At 35.3% G+C, this 19,182-nt stretch overlaps 1 protein-coding gene across 2 annotated transcripts in view; it reads right to left on the reverse strand.

Moving 5' to 3' along the window:
* LOC106873339 (monocarboxylate transporter 14) overlaps positions 1–16,225 on the reverse strand; it is a 40,102-nt gene extending 23,877 nt beyond the window's left edge. For both annotated transcript variants that reach the window (XM_089349329.1, XM_089349330.1), the window contains exons 1-2: positions 14,943–16,225; positions 5,766–5,998 (exon numbers count right to left, since the gene is read on the reverse strand). In XM_089349329.1, coding sequence (XP_089205455.1) covers positions 5,766–5,998; positions 14,943–15,367 — 658 coding nt within the window. In that variant the 5' untranslated portion in view covers positions 15,368–16,225. The remainder of the gene's footprint in view (positions 1–5,765; positions 5,999–14,942) is intronic.
* Between the last annotated feature and the right edge of the window lie 2,957 nt (positions 16,226–19,182).

The raw sequence follows: 19,182 nt of genomic DNA on the forward strand, positions 1-19,182 counted from the left end.
TTCATATATAAGTTGTGGGAAAAGTTGCATTGATAGACATTTGTGAAGATACACTTGTGATGGTAAAATTCTATTTAAATCTAGCATCAATTTTAACTACATTAGGTCTAAAATACATTTTAAACAAATGTTAATATTCTCCTTGTGAAGGTCAATGGACTAAATGCTTTGCGATGTTCAAATTTGTCTCTTTAATTTTGAGTTTAAATCTAATACTTGGCTTTTTATTTTTCAAGAAAAGATAAGAGTCAATTCAACTGATTCTACTTCTCTTTATCATCATCATTCAATGTTCATGTTCCATGCTAGCATGGGTTGGATAGATTGATAGGCCCGAGGACTGCATTGGCATGGCTTCTACAGCTGAATGACCTTCCTAATTTCAACCACTTTGCAGCATGTACTGGTGCTTTTTTTCATGTTACCATCACTAGTGAGACCTTCATGTAGTTTGCCTACACTAGAATTGGATGATCTTGTGTATGTGGGAGATATTTTTGCTGCAGCAGGGGGCAATAATATAGGAATTCATTCTGTGGAAAGATACTGGCTTGCAGCAATACCCTGACTTCATTCTTATATGCTAGAGCAAGTATTTGCTTTATTCTCCTGTAACTTAGAAAATGTCATATCAACTTGTTCAAAATAACTACTCATAGCAACTACTCTGTCAAAAATTAGCTCCAAAAGGCAAAAAGTATGAAACCAAAGAACTTGAAATAGCTTGTTCTCATTTACTTTGTATTTGCAGATAAGTTTGAGTATGCCAAAAATATAGCAGCTATAATGAACGGATGATACAACAAAGTTCTTACAAAGCTCAATATTGTCATTCTTTATTACCTACTGATATCAATAGAAGAGATTGAGGATGAAGATATACTGAAAACATTTTGTACAGAGTTAAGTTAATTGCTAAAAGATTTGATAACTATGAACAGATGACAACTTACAAGTATCTCATAATATCTTTGCAAATGTTTTCCTTGAAAAAGGTTTCACTGGTAAAAATACAAAACTATTATCCAGGCACTAATTTTGTATGAGATATGTCATCTTTGCAATGAAGATATACAAATATTTTCTCAGGGAGAGTTTACCTTGGTGAAAATACATACTTCATAGATATTGATATATAGACAGGGAAACTTCTTAAAACAGTGTTAGTGAAAGCCATATGCAATAAACTAATAAAAATTCAAGTGAAACTACACTTTCACAACATCTTATTATTCATGTATATAATCATTGATAACAAAATGCTCAATACAGACTGTAACAAAATGTTTTATACAGGCTACCAATCTAGAAGTAAGAACAAAAATCATTTTCTTGCATTCATATTCTATCACTGGTGTTTATCAGTATGTGTGTGGCAAACACAAACATCAGAAACAAAAACATAAATATTCACAGCAATGCACATACATACAGAGTATGCATTGTACTAAAAAATATTTAAAATGAGTCTTGAAATTGAAAAATAAATAAATAAATAAATAAAATTTAAAAACATATATCAGTGACCTGTACTCAGACTCACATGTTTACAAATTCAGCTCCAGCCATTGCTGAAACCAGTTCAAAAACAATCGATCTAACAGCCATCAACCTGTATTAATAATACATATTTTTAGAACAAGAGAAAGTAAACAATAGAAAACATAATATCAATTGAAACATATATAATTAGATCAAAGGCATCAATGGTATGCTGGCTGTGGAGGTCAATGCTAAAAAGAAGCAAGCATTTTATTTTGATTTTATTGCCAGAAAGCATTTGTTTCAGTAAATATTTATAGTTTATCAAGGATTTTGTTTTTAATAATGATTTTGAAAATTAGAAAATTATGATTTTTAACAAAAACTTTTGAAAATAAAGAGAGGAAATATTAAAGCACATAAAATCTGGATAAATCTTTGGAAATTTCCTTGGACTGCCTAAATTTAGTATACTTCTTTGTTCTCTTTTTCCTGAAATTAATATAAAAGTTTCACGTGTTTTTGTTTTTTAATCAGGAATAAAGATTTGTAAACTTTTCAAAAACATAGTCAAGATATATTCAATATTCTATCAATACATTGATTTGATTTTCAAAGTCAAAATTTACAGTTTAATTCCTTTTTCTAATGATACAAGTGGATTCTTACACTACTGAAGACTTTGTTTTCATGCAGTGTTTCTAGTTCATATTCACTTCATCACTTAATTTTGCTGTGTGTATTTGTTCTTTATGCCAGTTTGGTGTTTACTGATGATGGACATGAGATTTTTAACTTTAACTAGTTATTGTGACCCAGAGACACATAAAAATAGCTTTCATCCTTGTTGTAGTTACTTCAAAGAAACTATGATTACTATCAATATCAGGAACTATTTTTAAAGGAAAGTCAAATGAGTAAGTGTAGTGCTCATTAACCTCTTCCAGGCCTCCAAAACTGGTGGGAGAAAGTGAGATATTATCATCAGACACAGGCCTAACCAGAATGCTTCCAGAAAGGGCTCAGCCATAGAGTAAGCAAAACCAGAAATTTCTTCCTGAAATACTTTTGTATATAGAAAGCAAATTAGGAGCAAGAACATAGCTGTACTTTTGTTGAAACTAACACTGGAGAATCTGAATGTGATGCTCCAACAACAAATATATAAGAACTGGGATAGAAGTTTCGCATATTGGAGGTATTTCTAGAAATCATATAAAGGAAAAAGAATGCCAAGAAAAGTTCCAGTACTGCAAAGCTTGCAAAAGATGGTATTATACCTTAAGTGATCTTGCTAACTGTCCCAATACAACATGGACCATAGCAGGTTGTATCAAAAGATTTTCTCAATGATTAAAAAAACAATAGAAGGCTAGTAAATTCCAAATAAGTGTACCAATAATGATTGAAAACTTCAACATCAAAATACATGATTTTTTTGTTTTTGTTTTTGCTGTAAGTTGTTTAGCAAAACAAAATAGTGCATCATCCCTGTAAGAAATACGTTCAAAAGACTAGATGAACACTGGAAAAATTCTTTCTTCAAGTGAGAGGAATACTAACCATTTAGAAAACTATCAGATATAACTGAGTTTGAAATGCATTTATCTAGAGGAAAAACAAATGGTGCTATAAACCAGTAGACAATTAGGCATGAAGAAGAATATTGGTGATAAATCTTGCAGTGTTTGATAGTTTTAATCAGAATTCTTGACATGCAAATTATGTCATTCAGAGATACAAACAAGAAGTTGAACAGTGCAAGCAATCATTTACAGTTTATAGAATATGTAGCTGATCCTAAAATGAAGGTACATATTTACAGATTTAAAGTTAAAGAAATAATGGAAAAATATTCAATACAAGCTTATACAGCTTCTAGCAATTGCTATAGGGTAGCAAATTTTAACACACAAACAGCCAAACTATTGTTCTATTATTTTGTGCCTTTGTTGAAGCAATCAAACCATCAAATACTGAGATACATGAACCTGTATATGAGGACTTAGGGAGAGGAGATTTGTGCTATTAAAGAAGAGTTCAGGTGCTTTTATGACAGTTGTTTTGGGGCAACTTGAGCAAATAGGAGTACTAACTGAAAATCTATAAGGTCAAAGGTATGACAACAGCAGTAACATGAAAGATTTTAAAAATGGCATATCAAAGAGAGTCCTCTAGACTCCTTAAATTTGGTAATCAATGATACAGCTACATATTGCCTGGAAATAAATAGTATCTTCAGATTTTGTTTGTTTTAGCAGATCTATGATTACTTCTTTGCCTTGACTCAGTGTTGACATTTTCTAATGAGTGAAACAAAATGAGAGATGCATTGAAACTACTGAGATATCATTTTTGTAATATATATGATACTTTAAAGGAGATTTTTGACGAAACTTCTACAGGAGCCATTGGGTAAGATTTCCCAAACTGAAGCTTACTTGATGCAATTTGTATGTTCAAGTTTGTGGTACCCCTTTTTAAATGGTACATTTTAAAAGCAATCATAAAAACAAACTACAAAAAATAAGAAGGCTGACCTAAATTCAGCTACAAAACTAGTGACTAAGAATTACCTTGTGGTCTGCAGGTGTGATATGGGTTTTCAACAACTTTTGATCAATGTTAGTGTGATCGTTAAGAAATAAGAGATACTACCAGCCTTTGAAGCAGAACAAGTTAGAAATGAGAGAAAGACATGGCAATTTGAATATGAAATCCCGGAAGATGCAGGAAGATCTACTGAAGAAAAACTAGTTTTTTACTATGTTGTCTTAGATATCACCATACAATTTGTTGGAAAGAGATTCCCATAGCTACAGCAATGTAATTCCTTATTTGGCTTCTTATATTACACGTACATTATAAAGAAAAAAATCTACTGAAAATATAGTTACGGGTAACAAGAATTTTGGGAAAAACAGTGATGCAAAATAGGAAAACACTCATCAAATGCTTGATTCAATTGCTCTAAAGATCCTTCTCACACATCCACTACCAGTAGCTAAGTTCTTAAAGTTCAAATTTATAAAACTTACATAACTTAATGTTGCAAAAGAGACTAGGCAACTTAACAACTATATCGATTAAACAATGTAGGTAACTTAACAACTATATCAATTAAACATGTCAAGGAATCACTTTATTTGATTTAAATGTTGACAAAGTTTACAAAAGGGAAAAGCACAGAAAGTGAGGCATCACCATCTTTATCATTTAATGTCTGTTTCCCATGCTGGGCTGCACAGTTTGACAGAATCTCAGGAGCTGTAGGACTGCAGCAAGCTCCAATGTCAACTTTGGCATGGTTTCTAAGGCCAACCATTAACAGTGTCTACCAGGTGGGGGGTGCCTAAAATTGAAACTGTCATGTGACTTGAATTTTAACAACTCAATTGACAAGATTATTTCCTAACAAGGAAGCTATGCATTTAATTTTGTTTGTCCATTTGTTTAGTTTTTTCTCTGTTTGACTACATGTGAAAATATTGTCATAACATGATGGGTTGGTTATGCTAAAAAACATTAAAAATGTTAGTTGGTATAAATTTTTAATTGCTTGGCACATGTATGAATTTATTCAAGTGCCCTTTAGTTCAAAATACTTTGTGTGCCAAAATATTTTCTTTTCTATTAGATAAAGATAATCAGATTGCTAAATTATTTGTTCCTGCAATTTAAAATAAATTTAGTAGTTTTGTGTTCTACATGGTTTTTGACAAAGCAACTGTTTATGAAACTCAAAAGCTGGCACCATTTAGGTGGGAGTCGGATGCAAATAGTTGATAATAAAGATTCGTGTTGCAAACTTAAAGCAATAGCTCAAAGTTTTCAAAAGTATATGCCTCCATAGGGTGTGAAATAGTCTGGCAGTTGCCCAGCAGTCACAGCTAAACTATTGGTTCCATATGCCTGGATATAAATTACCATCGACGTTCACAACTTAAACAGCAAAAGAACGTTATAATCAATGTATGCTTCATTAATCTACTGAACTCAACTGCTCAAGAGGATCTAGGTTATGAGAAGTTATACCTAACAGTTCTGTTTCAAAAGTGTGTATCCCCACTACACTAAAGTGTACTCAAGATAATAATGTGCATGCGCGCATATGTACCACATGGAGATTAAGTGCTCAGATACATCATCTACATGAAAAGTGCCTTTGTAAAAGTTATTAGATGAATCTTAGAGAAATTTTTTTGAAAATAGCAACCTTAAAAATGGAAATAGGGAAAAAGTAGTCATTCAATACCAAATTAGAAAAATTAAAATCTTTTTACCAATTGCACTTGTAATTCCAAAAGTCATAGGTGGCATAGAAAGTAAGATTGTTCTGGATTCGGGGAAGTCCCGTAACCATTCTATAACAATTATTCCAATGCTTGCTGAAATACCAATTGTGAACAAATGGCATATGAAAGCTGCAGCTGCAAAAAGAAAATCCTGCAGTACAAGCGGCCGATCACCAATCAAAGAAGGACGAGCAGAATAGGTTGAATAAACAGTGTCCGCACTGAAAGAAGAAAACAAAACATGTAATCTTAATGCATTCAGTTTGAAATGAACTTAGATTATTTACAAGTTGAGTGCATTTCCATTAGTCTCAAGTGACTACAAAAGCAGACTTGTTTGTTATCATTCACCCTATTATAACACACTATTGCAACAAACTCTGCAACTTCCACCATACTGAATGAACTCCATAACAGAACAGTGATCAAACTTAACTTTCCTCTCACACTAAATCTAGATTCCATCTAATTTAATTTTCTTCATCAGAATCGTAAATCTTTCCTTGTATTTTGATGATTGATTTCTAAGTGTGTACAATGCCACACATGTAAGGGGATACAATTGATTAAATCAACTTTTGCACTTGACTAGTAACATATTTCATTGATGTTAACCAAATTTTTTAGCTCAGTTAATTAGACAACAGTCTCTTTATTATCTCCAACCAATTACAAACCTACACCAATGACATAACCTTGTACTCCACTCTTACATTCCATATTCATACATACCCAACATCAACATCTTCTGCTTGCAACTTTAAGCCACTCATGAATATAGTTCTCAAATGGAGGTTTAATATATTACCTGAATGATGTATACTATTATCTGAATGTATATTATTATCTGAATGATGTATACTAAATACTATTATCCAAATTAAAAATCTTTTATAAATTAAGACCTTTCAAACACTTGCTCACCCTCTAGATGTATTTGTACCTTTCATTATTAGTTAGTGAAGGAAAGCTGGTACTCGTGACCTTTGAAGACTTTCTTAGACGGATCGATGTTCATTTTAAACATCTGTATCTTAACATCTGCAGTAAAAACAAAAGCAGTGTTGTCACAAAACATGGGCATAATGGGAAGTTGCCTGAGAACCCTACAAGTCTGAGAGTCCAGTACTAATTGTATACTGTATTGTGCACACAGGAGCCCCAGTGTATTGCTTTTCTTGGAGACCTATTGTTATGACAGCTCTTAACAACCCTAGCATAAGTATGAGAATAATTCCAAAAAGTTTTAATTTTGAAAAGGGATGATTATGAAAGCTGTTTGATGTAGGATCTGGGAGTGAAGTCACAATAGTTGTAATGAAAAGGAAAAAAATTGATAGGATGTGGCTGTGTGGTAAGAAGCTTGCTTCCCAACCACATGGTTCCAGGTTCAGTCCCATTGCATGGCACCTTGGGCAAGTGTCTTTTATTATAGTCTTGGGCCAATGAAAGCCTTGTGAGTGGATTCATTATATGGAAACTGAAAAGAGCTCATCATGTGTGTGTGTGTGTGTGTGTGTGTGTGTGTCTCTCTCTCTCTCTCTCTCTCTCTCTCTCCCCCCCCTCTCTCTTTGTGTTTATGTTTGTCCCCCACCACTCCTTGACAACCAATGTTAGTGTGCTTCCACCCCTGCTACTTAGCAGTTCTGCAAAAGAGATAAAGAGAATAAGTACCAGGCTTTAAAAAAACGTATTGGGGTTGATTCATTTGACTAAAAAACTCTTCAAGGCAGCACCTCAGACTGCTGCAAGTAAAGATAATGGGCACAAGATGTATGAAGCAATCTAGTTCAGAGGAGTAGTAACAATAATGTTATAATATCAGTAGAACACAGAGAGAAGAAATAACACATCTATGAGTCAGTTGTTGTAGTGTGTTGGCAAGTGAACTTTTTCTTTTCCCCTTCATTTAGAGTGCTTGTATATAGGAGCAGTAACTGTCCCAGATTGTAAGCAGTACTTCAATATAAATTCTACTTAATAGAGGTTTAGTAACTAGTCAAGGTGTCAAGCAGTTGTAGTAACTTTGAATATTTCAATTTTGTGTTGTTCATGACTGAAGAGACAGTGTGGGAGAACAATTCAGTTTCCTAGACATGTGTAACTTAGTGGCATTGAAAGAGGCTAGGCTGTTATATGCACATGGATTCTTTTTTAAAATCTCTGTGCATGAAAGCTATGCAAATCTGGTGGGAAATGTCTAAGTTGATGACACTGAAATCCATAGATGTTTTCCAAATTGAATTTCAGGGAACTCCAGAGTTTTATGAAAAAATTCTGGGGTTCTGTGAGATAAGGTATCTTTTAATGAAATATAATAAACGTTTATTTCATTAAAAAAATGGAATTCATCGTTTTTAAACTTACAAAAGTATTAAATGATTTTTGTTTTTATGAATAAATTCCCTCTCTAAAATAATTTTTGTTTCATTTAATGTCTTATTATAATTAGATTGATGGGAGTTGTCTATAAAATATAGAATATATTCTGCAATTTTTAGATAACATTCTGTAACAAAATAAACTTAGCAGCTATTGTTCAAGGTGGATGACACTTTTACAAGAGTGCATGGTGATAATAGTGGCAGCAGTATGGTCATTAAGTTATAGACAGAAGGGTGTAGTTCACAACTGAATCTTGGGATAATGCATTGATAATAGGATGTGGGTCAGAAATTGGTCAGTGCCCTAGAGCAGTCTGACAAGAAACTTCTTATCCAAGAGATGAGATGGGAGGAGGCAATCCATAGGCGGATAACTCAGATTTGAGTTTCTTATTCTAGGAATAGTAAAAGACTTGCTGATGTTAAGGGTAACATTATGACTTTTGCCAAAGTTATCAATATCAAGAAACGTTTAATGTATGATGCAGGACAGTAAGTCTCCAATTGACAAAGGGTTGGGGGTATAGTTTAACCTTTAAGCATTCCCATTATTCTGTGAAATGGAATGCTTATTTATTCACATTATTTTGAATTAATCAGGTATTATCTCAAAACTTTGAGATTTCAATGATGTGACTTCAGGTTTAGAACAGTGTAGGATAGGTATGAGAGGCCAGATCTAGTCAGTTTAAACATAAAATGGGTAGAATATTTGGGCCTGATATGGCTGGATTAAATGCTAAAAGGTTAAGATGATTATTAAAGAAGTATTTGTATATGATGGTTTCCATCAAGTTTGGAAACCGGTGTGATAGGTTCAGAAAGGTTGTTTTTCTTAGAATTGTTGTAGAGAGATCATGATCATAAAAATTTCAGTCACTGCACTAGCAGTGCTAATATGATATGAATGTGAACTAAGAGAAGATGTACACATGTCCAGAGATAGATGGCTTCAACACACAAAAAAAAAAAGAAGACAAATCTAACAACTTGTAGTACCTGAAATAGTTCAATAGGGATTGTGAATCAAAATAACTGGAAGTATTTGTTGCTGGTGTCTAGTACAAGTAAAGACTAAGTTGTATTCTTTATACATGTAGACAGTGTGATGTGTATGTGAACCATGAGGTCAATGCTGGATATCATCAATCTTAGAAAAACATGTGTAGTTTACATGTTACTACCAGTTGGGATCTAGGTTGAATTGAAATTCATAGATACTGATATATAAGATATAGCCTAATGTGCATTGATCATTTTTTTATGTTTTACATAGTTTGAGAATTTTTTCACAGAGGAATGGAAAGACAAAAGGATCTCAAGGGATTATGAAATACAAGGATAGGAGCAGATGATTAAATGTAATTATGAATTTTACTGCTGTCTAAGGATAAATGGCAGTGTTAACTTTGATGAAATTTAAACTTCTTATTTTATCAAACCCTCCTCCAAAAGAATAAGAGACAATGTTGACTTCAACGGAATTTCAACTCCTCAAAAGATAAATATACAAAACTAAATGCTGCAAGGTACTTTGTATGATACTTGAAAGAGGAATTTCACATGATCACTGCTTTATCTGCCTCAAAAACATGTACTGGATAAGGTAAAGACAAACTCTTTCAAAGGACTGGATGATTATGGCAAGAATACCATTAATCATAGCCTGATCAAATAAAACTGGCATGTTTTTGAGAGAAAAAGGTTGTTCATAGAAACTGTTTATGAATATATAGGCACAGACATGGCTGTTTGGTAAAACGCTTGCTTCCCAACCACATACTTCCAAGTTCAGTCCCACTTGAGCCTTATGAGTGGATTTGGTAGGTAGAAACTGAAAGAAGCCTATCACATATAGATGTACATATATATAGTAATAATAATCCATGGATGGAATTTACAAATAAATTTAATGCATCGCTACATGCATTTCTGCAAATCCATTTCTTATAATCATAGTCCATATTCTTAGGATGATTACAGAACAGTATGTAGCATCCATGGGCACCAAGTGGATCATAATTTATCTGTTCACTTCTTCAGGTGATATGGCACTAACGTTGGAAGCAACACATGCATAACCAAATGAGGTTTATCAATTTTCACCAATCAAAAGGTTTATTGGGGTATGTCTAGACAGTTCTGTGTGTATTTGGTAGGGAAGAAAGAAGGTGATGGAAAGGGAGAAAGGAATGGTAATAATAAAGGAGAGGGAGGAGTGTGTGGTGATGTTGGACTCATTTGTGTATGCAGATGTTGGGATGGGTAGTATAGTTTATTTGTGTGACCTTGGTCACAGCAGGCACGTCCTCAATGAATTCAGATGTAGTCAGGAAGTAAACCTATTCTGTTGTAGAAGTTCATTATCTGAGTCAACAAATAATGTTTCCTTAAATGGTCCTTTTAATTACTTCTGGTGGTACAATGATATAGCATGTAGCATAGGAAAATATTTTTTTCTTTTTTAGTTGGTTATTATTTTCTCTTGTTTTGAAGATACACACAGAACTGCCTACATACCTCAATAAAACTTTCGATTAGTGAAAATTGATAAACATCCTTTGGTTATACAGTTGTTGCTTCCACTGTTAAAGCCATATTACCTGAAAAAATGAACACATGAACTACGATCTACCTGATGTCCATGGATATTACAGATTGCACTGTGACCGTCCCAGGAATATGGACTATGATCATAAGAAACATGGGATTTGTGGAAACAGGGGCAGTGATGCATTAAATTATTCATAAATCCTCCAAGGCAGTGCCCCAGCATGGCCACATGACTGAATCAAATAAAAAAAGAAGTAAAAAAAAAAAAGAAAGATTACTATTTTGAACTCTGTTGGTGATTCTTAACTTTTTAGTCATGTTAGAGCTATGGTTCTGAAACTTCTTTTACTCTCAGCACACTTTGGAGCAAATAGAAATACTTTGGTGCACTTTTTTATATTCATTTATAAAAGGTATTATTCATCTATATTTTAGCCTCTCTACTGGTTGGTAAGAGCTGTGTAAGAGTTGTACAATCTATGTACAGGGATGCTACCAGCAAGGTGAGGGTCAGCAATGAGTATAGTGAAGAATTCCAGGTAGAAGTAGAGGTTCGCCAAGGATCGGTCCTCAGCCCTCGATTGCTTATCATAGTCCTCCAGGCAATAACAGAGGAATTCAAGACAAGCTGCCCTTGGGAGCTCCTCTATGCTGGTGACATTGCTCTTATAAGTGAATCACTACCAGAACTAGAGAAGTTTCAGGTATGGAAGCAAGGTCTGGAATCGAAGGGATTTAGAGACAACCTAGCAAAATCCAAAGTCTTAGTAAGTAGGAAGGCAGACAAATTACAAATCCCTTCAGGTATATGGCCCTGCTCAATCTGTAGAAAAGGTATAAGTTGAAATTCCATAAGATGCACTCAGTGCAGCAACATCAGGGGAAGGTTAACGGGAAAACTAGCTTTTGTATGTGGAAGATGCACAAGTACAATAAACATTGCAAATGGGCAGAAAATAGACTCCATCAACTACCAGGGGAGCAAGCTAGAGGTAGTAGATAGTTTTTGTTATCTAGGTGACCAAGTCAGTGGTAAAGGTGGATGCTCCGAGAGCATAGCTGTGAGAATAAGATTAGGATGGGCAAAGTTCAGATAGCTCCTACCTCTGCTGGCAACAAAGGGCTTCTCTCTCAGAATGAAAGGCAGATTGTTTGATGCCTGTATGTGAACAGCTATGCTGCATGGCAGTGAAACATGGGCTGTGACAGGTGAGGAGATGTGTAATGTTGAAAGAAATGAAGCCAGTATGCTTTGTTGGATGTGCAATGTCAGTGTGTATGTTCAGCAGAGTGGAGGCACAATGGCCCAGTGGTTAGGGCAGCGGACTCGCGGTCATAGGATCGCGGTTTCGATTCCCAGACCGGGCGTTGTGAGTGTTTATTGAGCGAAAACACCTAAAGCTCCACAAGGCTCCGGCAGGGGATAGTGGCGAACCCTGCTGTACTCTTTCACCACAACTTTCTCTCACTCAATCTTCCTGTTTCTGTTGTACCTGTATTTCAAAGGGTCAGCCATGTCACACTGTATCACGCTAAATATCCCCGAGAACTACGTTAATGGTACACGTGTCTGTGGAGTGCTCAGCCACTTGCACATTAATTTCATGAGCAGGCTGTTCCATTGATCGGATCAACTGGAACCCTCGACATCGTAAGCGACGGAGTGCCAACAACATGTTCAGCAGAGTGTGAGCATCTTGAGAGAAAAGTTAGGCATAAGAGGCATCAGATGTGGTGCACAAGAGAGACGACTGCACTGGTTTGGTCGTATGATACGTATGGATGAGGACAGCTGTATAAACAAGTGCCAATCTCTGTGGAGGGAACAAGTGGTAGAGGCAGACCCAGGAAGACATGGAACAAGGTGGTGAAGCATGATCTTCGAACTTTGAGTCTCACAGAGACAGTGACTAATGACTGAGACCTTTGGCGATGTGCTGTGCTTGAGAGGACCCATCAAGCCAAGTGCACCTGTGCTGGTGCATGTAGAGTACACCTTTCAAGCACTGGACCTCACGAAGGCAAAGTGGCTGAGTTCCTTTTGAGCATTGGACCTCACAGAGACAAAGTGACTGAATTCCTTTTGAGTGTTGGGTCTCAAGGAGGCATTATGTCATGCTTGAGAAAAAGACCCACCAAACCGAGCAAAATCGCAGTCGTGGCAGATAATGGTGTCATGCAAATTGGCATCTGTGCTGGTGGTACGTAAAAGCACCCACTACACTCTCAGAGTGATTGGCATTAGAAAGGGCATCCAGCTGTAGAAAACCATGCCAAATCAGACTGGAGTCTGGTGCAGCTTTCTAGCGTGCCTGCCCAGTCAAACTGTCCAACCCATGCTAGCATGGACAACGGATGTTAAATGATGACTATGATGATATTGTTGCAAGATTTTGCTTGCTTGTGTCTTGGAGAATGTATCGTTGCTGGATTTTTCTTTGTTGGGAGAAAGCTACATGTAGAATAACTGAAGCAAACTCATGAACATTTAAATTGATATTTATTGCTGGACATAAGATATTTGGTGTTGGTTATAAAGAATGAACAATACTATTAATAAGATTTGTCACATTGGTGACCGGGAGAGATAAAAAAAACCATGCAACATCCCTAGATGTTACTTACGAGACATTGTGTGAATGTTTGTAAAAAGTCTGCCTGAGAACCTGGAGTTATTCTGCACAAATGTTTAGAACGGTCTGGCAGTACAGCAAAAGAGAAGGCTTGGGAGTTAGCCAGCCATCTTCAACACTCTGCAATGAGTCAATGCACCAAAACAATTTTTATTGGGGACGAGAGGCTAAATTTTAGAACACTCGAGAAAACTACATCATGTAGAGGCTCATGCTGATTAATCAATCGATTCATAGATCAATCACATGAAACTATGGTGGTTCATACCTGGAGCTTGACTATCTAGTGGTTAGGGATGGAATTCCCACTACATTCTTTTATTCTTTTACTTGTTTCAGTCATTTGATTGCAGCCATGTTGGAGCACTGCCTTTGGTCGAGCAAATCGACCCCAGGACTTATTCTTTGTAAGCCTAGTACTTATTCTATCGGTCTTTTGCCGAACTGTTAAGTTACGGGGACATAAACACACCAGCATCAGTTGTCAAGCAATATTGGGTGACAACCACACACACACACACACACACACACACACACACACACACACATATATATATATATATATATATATATGTATATATATATATATATATATATATATATATACGACAGGCTTCTTTCAGTTTCCATCTACCAAATTCACTCACAAGGCTTTGGTGCAGCCTGAGGCTATAGTGGAAGACACTATAGTGGGACTGAACGTGGAACCATGTGGTTGGTAAGCAAGCTACTTACCACACAGCCACTCCTGCGCCTAAAGATATATTAATATACTTCAACCTATATATAATTTAAACAATAGAAAATTATGAGATATTTCATTATTCAATAAATTATGCTTAATTATCATTAAGAAACATGAGCTTCATGGTTTTTGGTAACATTTTATATCTTTGGATGATAAACATCACCCATATTTCATCTTCAATGCAATGAAGTTTCCTATTTTTTTCCTATATTCTTCATTTGGCGTCAGTAAGTGAAATAAAACCCCACTTTTTATAAATGTGATGATATTTTCATTTTTTTGTGGGGGGGGGGGTCTGAAGAATATTCTTCTCTAAAAGAAATCTAAAATATGTAAAGATTACTCTTTAGAAATATTTGGGAAAGAGACGAGGTACACGAGCCTTAGAGCAAATATGGTTCGACTACACTCTGTCACAAAATCGATGGTCTTGTGCCAAAATATGAAACCATTATTGTTATTAAAAATAATTTTCAAATAAAAAATTTATGACGAAGTTATAATTTAAAAAACGTTTTCTGAAAAAAAAAGGAGCTATTTATTTATTTCATACAATCATAATAAAAAAATTGACTTTTTTATAGACTATATTACCGAAAATTATTGGAAGGTAGAAAAACTCAACACTTCTCCAAATTTAGTTGGATTGTCATGTTTACAATCAAATTATGCCTTATATAAAGGCTCTATAAGATCTTAGTTCTCTTTTATTTTTCGAAAATATAATTTAATTATTTTTGTCAAGTAACAAACTATCCCGCACCTTTTAGAAATTACCGTATTGATGGAATACATTTGTAAACTCTTCATTGAAATTAAAATCAAAAGAAAAATTGTTTCAACTTACGTTGTTCCTAAAGAGTCGATGTCATATCTTTGAGATGAATGCACAGATTTTCGTCGACCTCTCATTATTTCGTCAAAAATGGAAGGTATTGTTAGGTGTGAACCCATTGTGACAGAAGAAGTTTCAGCAACATAATGGCCTATGCTGGTTTCACCTGTATGTGCGTCAGTTTCTGTGCCATTAGCATTGTTGGTAAAGTTGACATCATCGATATCTCTGTTCGTATCACAATCACCGTTATTCACAGCATTAGTATTATGATCATTGGCATCATTGCTTGAATTATTAAAATCGTTGTCATCATTGCTTAAACGATTGAAAATAGGATTATCTTCCTGAAAACTGATGTTTGAAAAGTTTGAATAAAGTGAAATAGCACTTAATTTTCGTTTGACGCAAATACCAAATGTTTCTCCAGATTCCATTTGTCTAAGCAATGAGAATAACTCGTAATTTTTCTTTTAGAAAATATACAAATGTTTGATAAAATCAAAATGGGCCGATTGTAAGTTGAGATGGGGAAAAAAGAAGTCAATTTGTTTTTTCCTTTCCAGCGCATATGGGACTCAGTTGTACCAAAGCCTTTTATAATCACACACCTTTATGGTTTGCTAATTAAAAATCCAGGCAGAACCAGTTTCATACAGTAACATTACTGAATTAAAGACAAGCACACATTCAGTTTTTCATGTGGACGTAGTCTTAAAAGTAACTCAGTATCGAAAGATAACAATTTTGTATATATTAACCTTGCCAAAAGAAAAGTGAGTTAAGAAAAGACATAAACAAGACAATAGGCCATGACTAAATTATGTAGTTTGCAATATATCACGCTCCTGTTGATTTCGTTAACGAAAATTTTTCTCAAAAACAACAGGACCCTAATTACATGTATTAAACCATGCTAAAAGGTAAATGTCTTGCGTAGATCACAATCCACTTACTTGAATATCGAAATAGCTTTTCTGAACCGTAGTTATGATCCATTTACTTCCTATTATAGACTCGTAATAGTCCGGTGTTTAACCCTGGTTTTCGAAGTATTTAGTGAATGAGAGAAATACATTCATTGCAAGGATGGCAGCCTCTTACAGGTAACTTTTTCCTGCAATTGAATTCGAAACCATCTCATAGCACTTGTGTTTATATCAAGTTTGAAACGCGCATGAAACATACCAGAATGGGAAATTTGAAATATGCCAGTTACATTGTCTGCTTGCAGACCAATAGTTTTACATATTCCTACAAGGTTTTAAAAGACACATAGTGAGTGTAAAAAATGCACAGTAAAGAAATATTTAGCAGATAAGAGACGTTTTAGATTTTATTTTATTTTATTTATTTATTTATTTGTTTATTTATTTATTTTTCGTTTCTGCAACTGATAACAAAACTCGCTTCCGAATAAGGTTCTTTCACAGAAATGTCAAAAAGAATTATTTTCAAAATGGAATGATAAAGTTTTTAAAAATTAACAATTAGATAGATAGATAGATCGACGGACGGAGAGACAAACAGACAGCGTGAAGGAGGGGTGTATATATGTAAGTGGTTTTATGTAAATGTCTATGTATGTATTTATGTATTAATACGTATGCATATATATGTATATAGGCATATCTACACAAGTGTGCCCTACTAATTTTGTTTTCTCCTAACTTGAGAAAAATGGATACTTTTTAAAGAAACTTTCTGCAAATATCTTTCAGATAGTATAGATTTCAATTTTTTAAAATTTATACTTAAATATATACATAAGAGTGAAAAGAAGAAAAAAAACAAAAAAAAAACAATTCACCACCTTAGACTGAAATTTTCTTGAGGTACACCAGCATGCTTGCAGTGTTGCGGCATGGAACAATCAAGCACCCTCACAAGCTTTACCAGTTACCTCTACTAGGCGAGCTGCCAGTGAAGACAGGAATCTCGCAGTCAGTGGTCCAACCCCACCAAACATCTTGAAACGCCATAGGAAGGAAAATGTAGTTGGCCGACAGATCGTGGTACTTCAGGATTTCGTTCCATTCAGTCTCAGAAGCTGTGGGTCTCACCGTGGCCACAACATTCAGGATGTGAGAAGAAGCTAAGGAGTCGCTCACTGTGACATCCCAGAGAAGGCATCTGTCACTTGACCAGGGGCACAGGTGAGGCTGTCAGGTCTTTTCCTATCACATCTGGACAACCCATAATGGTTCCAAGATGGAGGGGATGTTTGCCCAGACCAAGTTCCTCTTGAGTATAAGGTTTAACTCTGTGTGACGTGTGAAGTGACCCGCATTCAAGCAGCAAAAAAGACTGTACAGGCCTGTGAAGTCGAGGAGCTTACCACAATGACAGCTCAAACCCATTATATCTCAAACTCAATTATATCAGAAGTTGTTATGAAAAATTTTTCTGAAGTGGGGAGGAGTGTCGGAAAATTCACATGAGTTAGCTGTGTTTCTTTATAACTTTCAGCAAATTGGGTATGCTTAACAAAATTTTCTACACATACCTTACAAGTGGTAATACAGTTCTATATTTAAGAGATGAGGAGTTATGTACATTATTTACATTTGATGGATATTTGTCCTCACCTTGTTTGTTGTTAACACAACGTTTTGGCTGATATACCCTCCAGCCTTCATCAGGTGTCTTGGGGTAGTTTCAAACCTGGGTTCTCATTCCTAAGGTATTTTTCGATGTTATTATTATTAATACTTACCTGGCGCAGGGGTAAACCATGATCAGCAAGGTGGTTCTCCCAGCATGAGGCCCTTCCATTGCACTCCTGTTGGGTTGACCTTTGCGATCGCCTCAAATGTAGGCGACTCGGGTACCCTCCAGCCTTTATCAGGTGTCTTGGGGAAGTTTCAAACTGGGGTTCTCGTTCCTAAGGTATTTTTCGATATTATTATTATTATTATTATTATTATTATTATTATTATACAAACATCTCTCATATGGTGTAGATTACAATTATATAGGGATTTAATGTGGAAAAAAACTGGTCGGCGTGCCCACATATATACTACAAAGTGATATATATTATAATTATTTTGGAATTCAATGTGCAAAAAGAAAAGAAATTTCAAGTTTCATTTTGTAGTATATATGTGGGCATGCCAACCACTTTTTTCTTCATTAAATTCCTATATAATTGTAATCTACACTATATGAGAGATGTTTGTAGAAAATTTCATTTTAAAAAATATCCAATTTTCTGCAAGTAATGAAGAAACTAGCAAAATTTGAAACTGAATCATCTTGCCAAACTTTTTCATTTGATTGGCCGAGTTATGGATCAATCAGTAGCCAAACATCACATGATGGATCATTCAAGAAGCTTGTAGAAGTTGCTATCAAGACTTATGAATAGGCATGTTTTTAGCTCCAACTTCACTGAATGTTGTAGACAATCAAGTGAAATGGCATCTCCACTTTTACCTAGCAATTTGCACAGAGACTAGCTGATTCACACGTGTGGCGGCCAGCAGCTCAGCTCCACATGGCTTTTACTCAACCTAGACATGCCACTGTATAGTTATGAACCTAATGTGTATATTTTCTCCTGTCTTGACAGCTTAATTACAGAGCTTTTATCATCGACTATTTGCAAGAGCAAAATCTACATACAGTACAGTTCCTATCAGTGCAGGGGGTTCTACTAAAAGGGTAGGTTCTACTGATAAGGGATTTGATAGGGTTGCCTAGCCTTTCAACAACCTTAATTCTTAGCTTAAGTTTGCCTAGGGCCCTTCTAATGCGGTATGCCAGTTTGCCCCTTGGGGTGGTGTCGACGAACATGACGCTCTGGTATTTGTGGCTATCATACCATGAGTTGGCCTTCCCTATTTTCTTCTTAATCCTTTCAATGTTGTTCCATGATTTGCTCCTATAGAGTGGGCAAATCCCATTCCTATCGTTACGTTTGATGGTTTCAAACTTCTTCATAGCTCCTTTGTATACTCTGATCCTTTCTTTATGGCTGTAACCTGAGAACTGCATGCGGTGAACGAAATGTATATGTCTCTTTAACTCTGTAGGGTTGCACATGCAGGACACATTTCGCATTACTCTGACGAGGTCTGCCATCAATATATTGAATTTGGCATTGTCCACGATAGCTGAGTTCCGGTGGATCAGGTATTTGGAGGCCATAGGTTTTGCATAGTGTGAATGAAGGATTCGGGTTTTATTATTCTCAGTTTCTAGCCAGAGTTCAGTATCTAGTACAGATAATCTATGGTTAGGGTGTTTA

Source organism: Octopus bimaculoides, chromosome 3 (genome assembly GCF_046866305.1).
Source record: "Octopus bimaculoides isolate indiv1 chromosome 3, ASM4686630v1, whole genome shotgun sequence".
Classification (NCBI taxonomy): domain Eukaryota; kingdom Metazoa; phylum Mollusca; class Cephalopoda; order Octopoda; family Octopodidae; genus Octopus; species Octopus bimaculoides.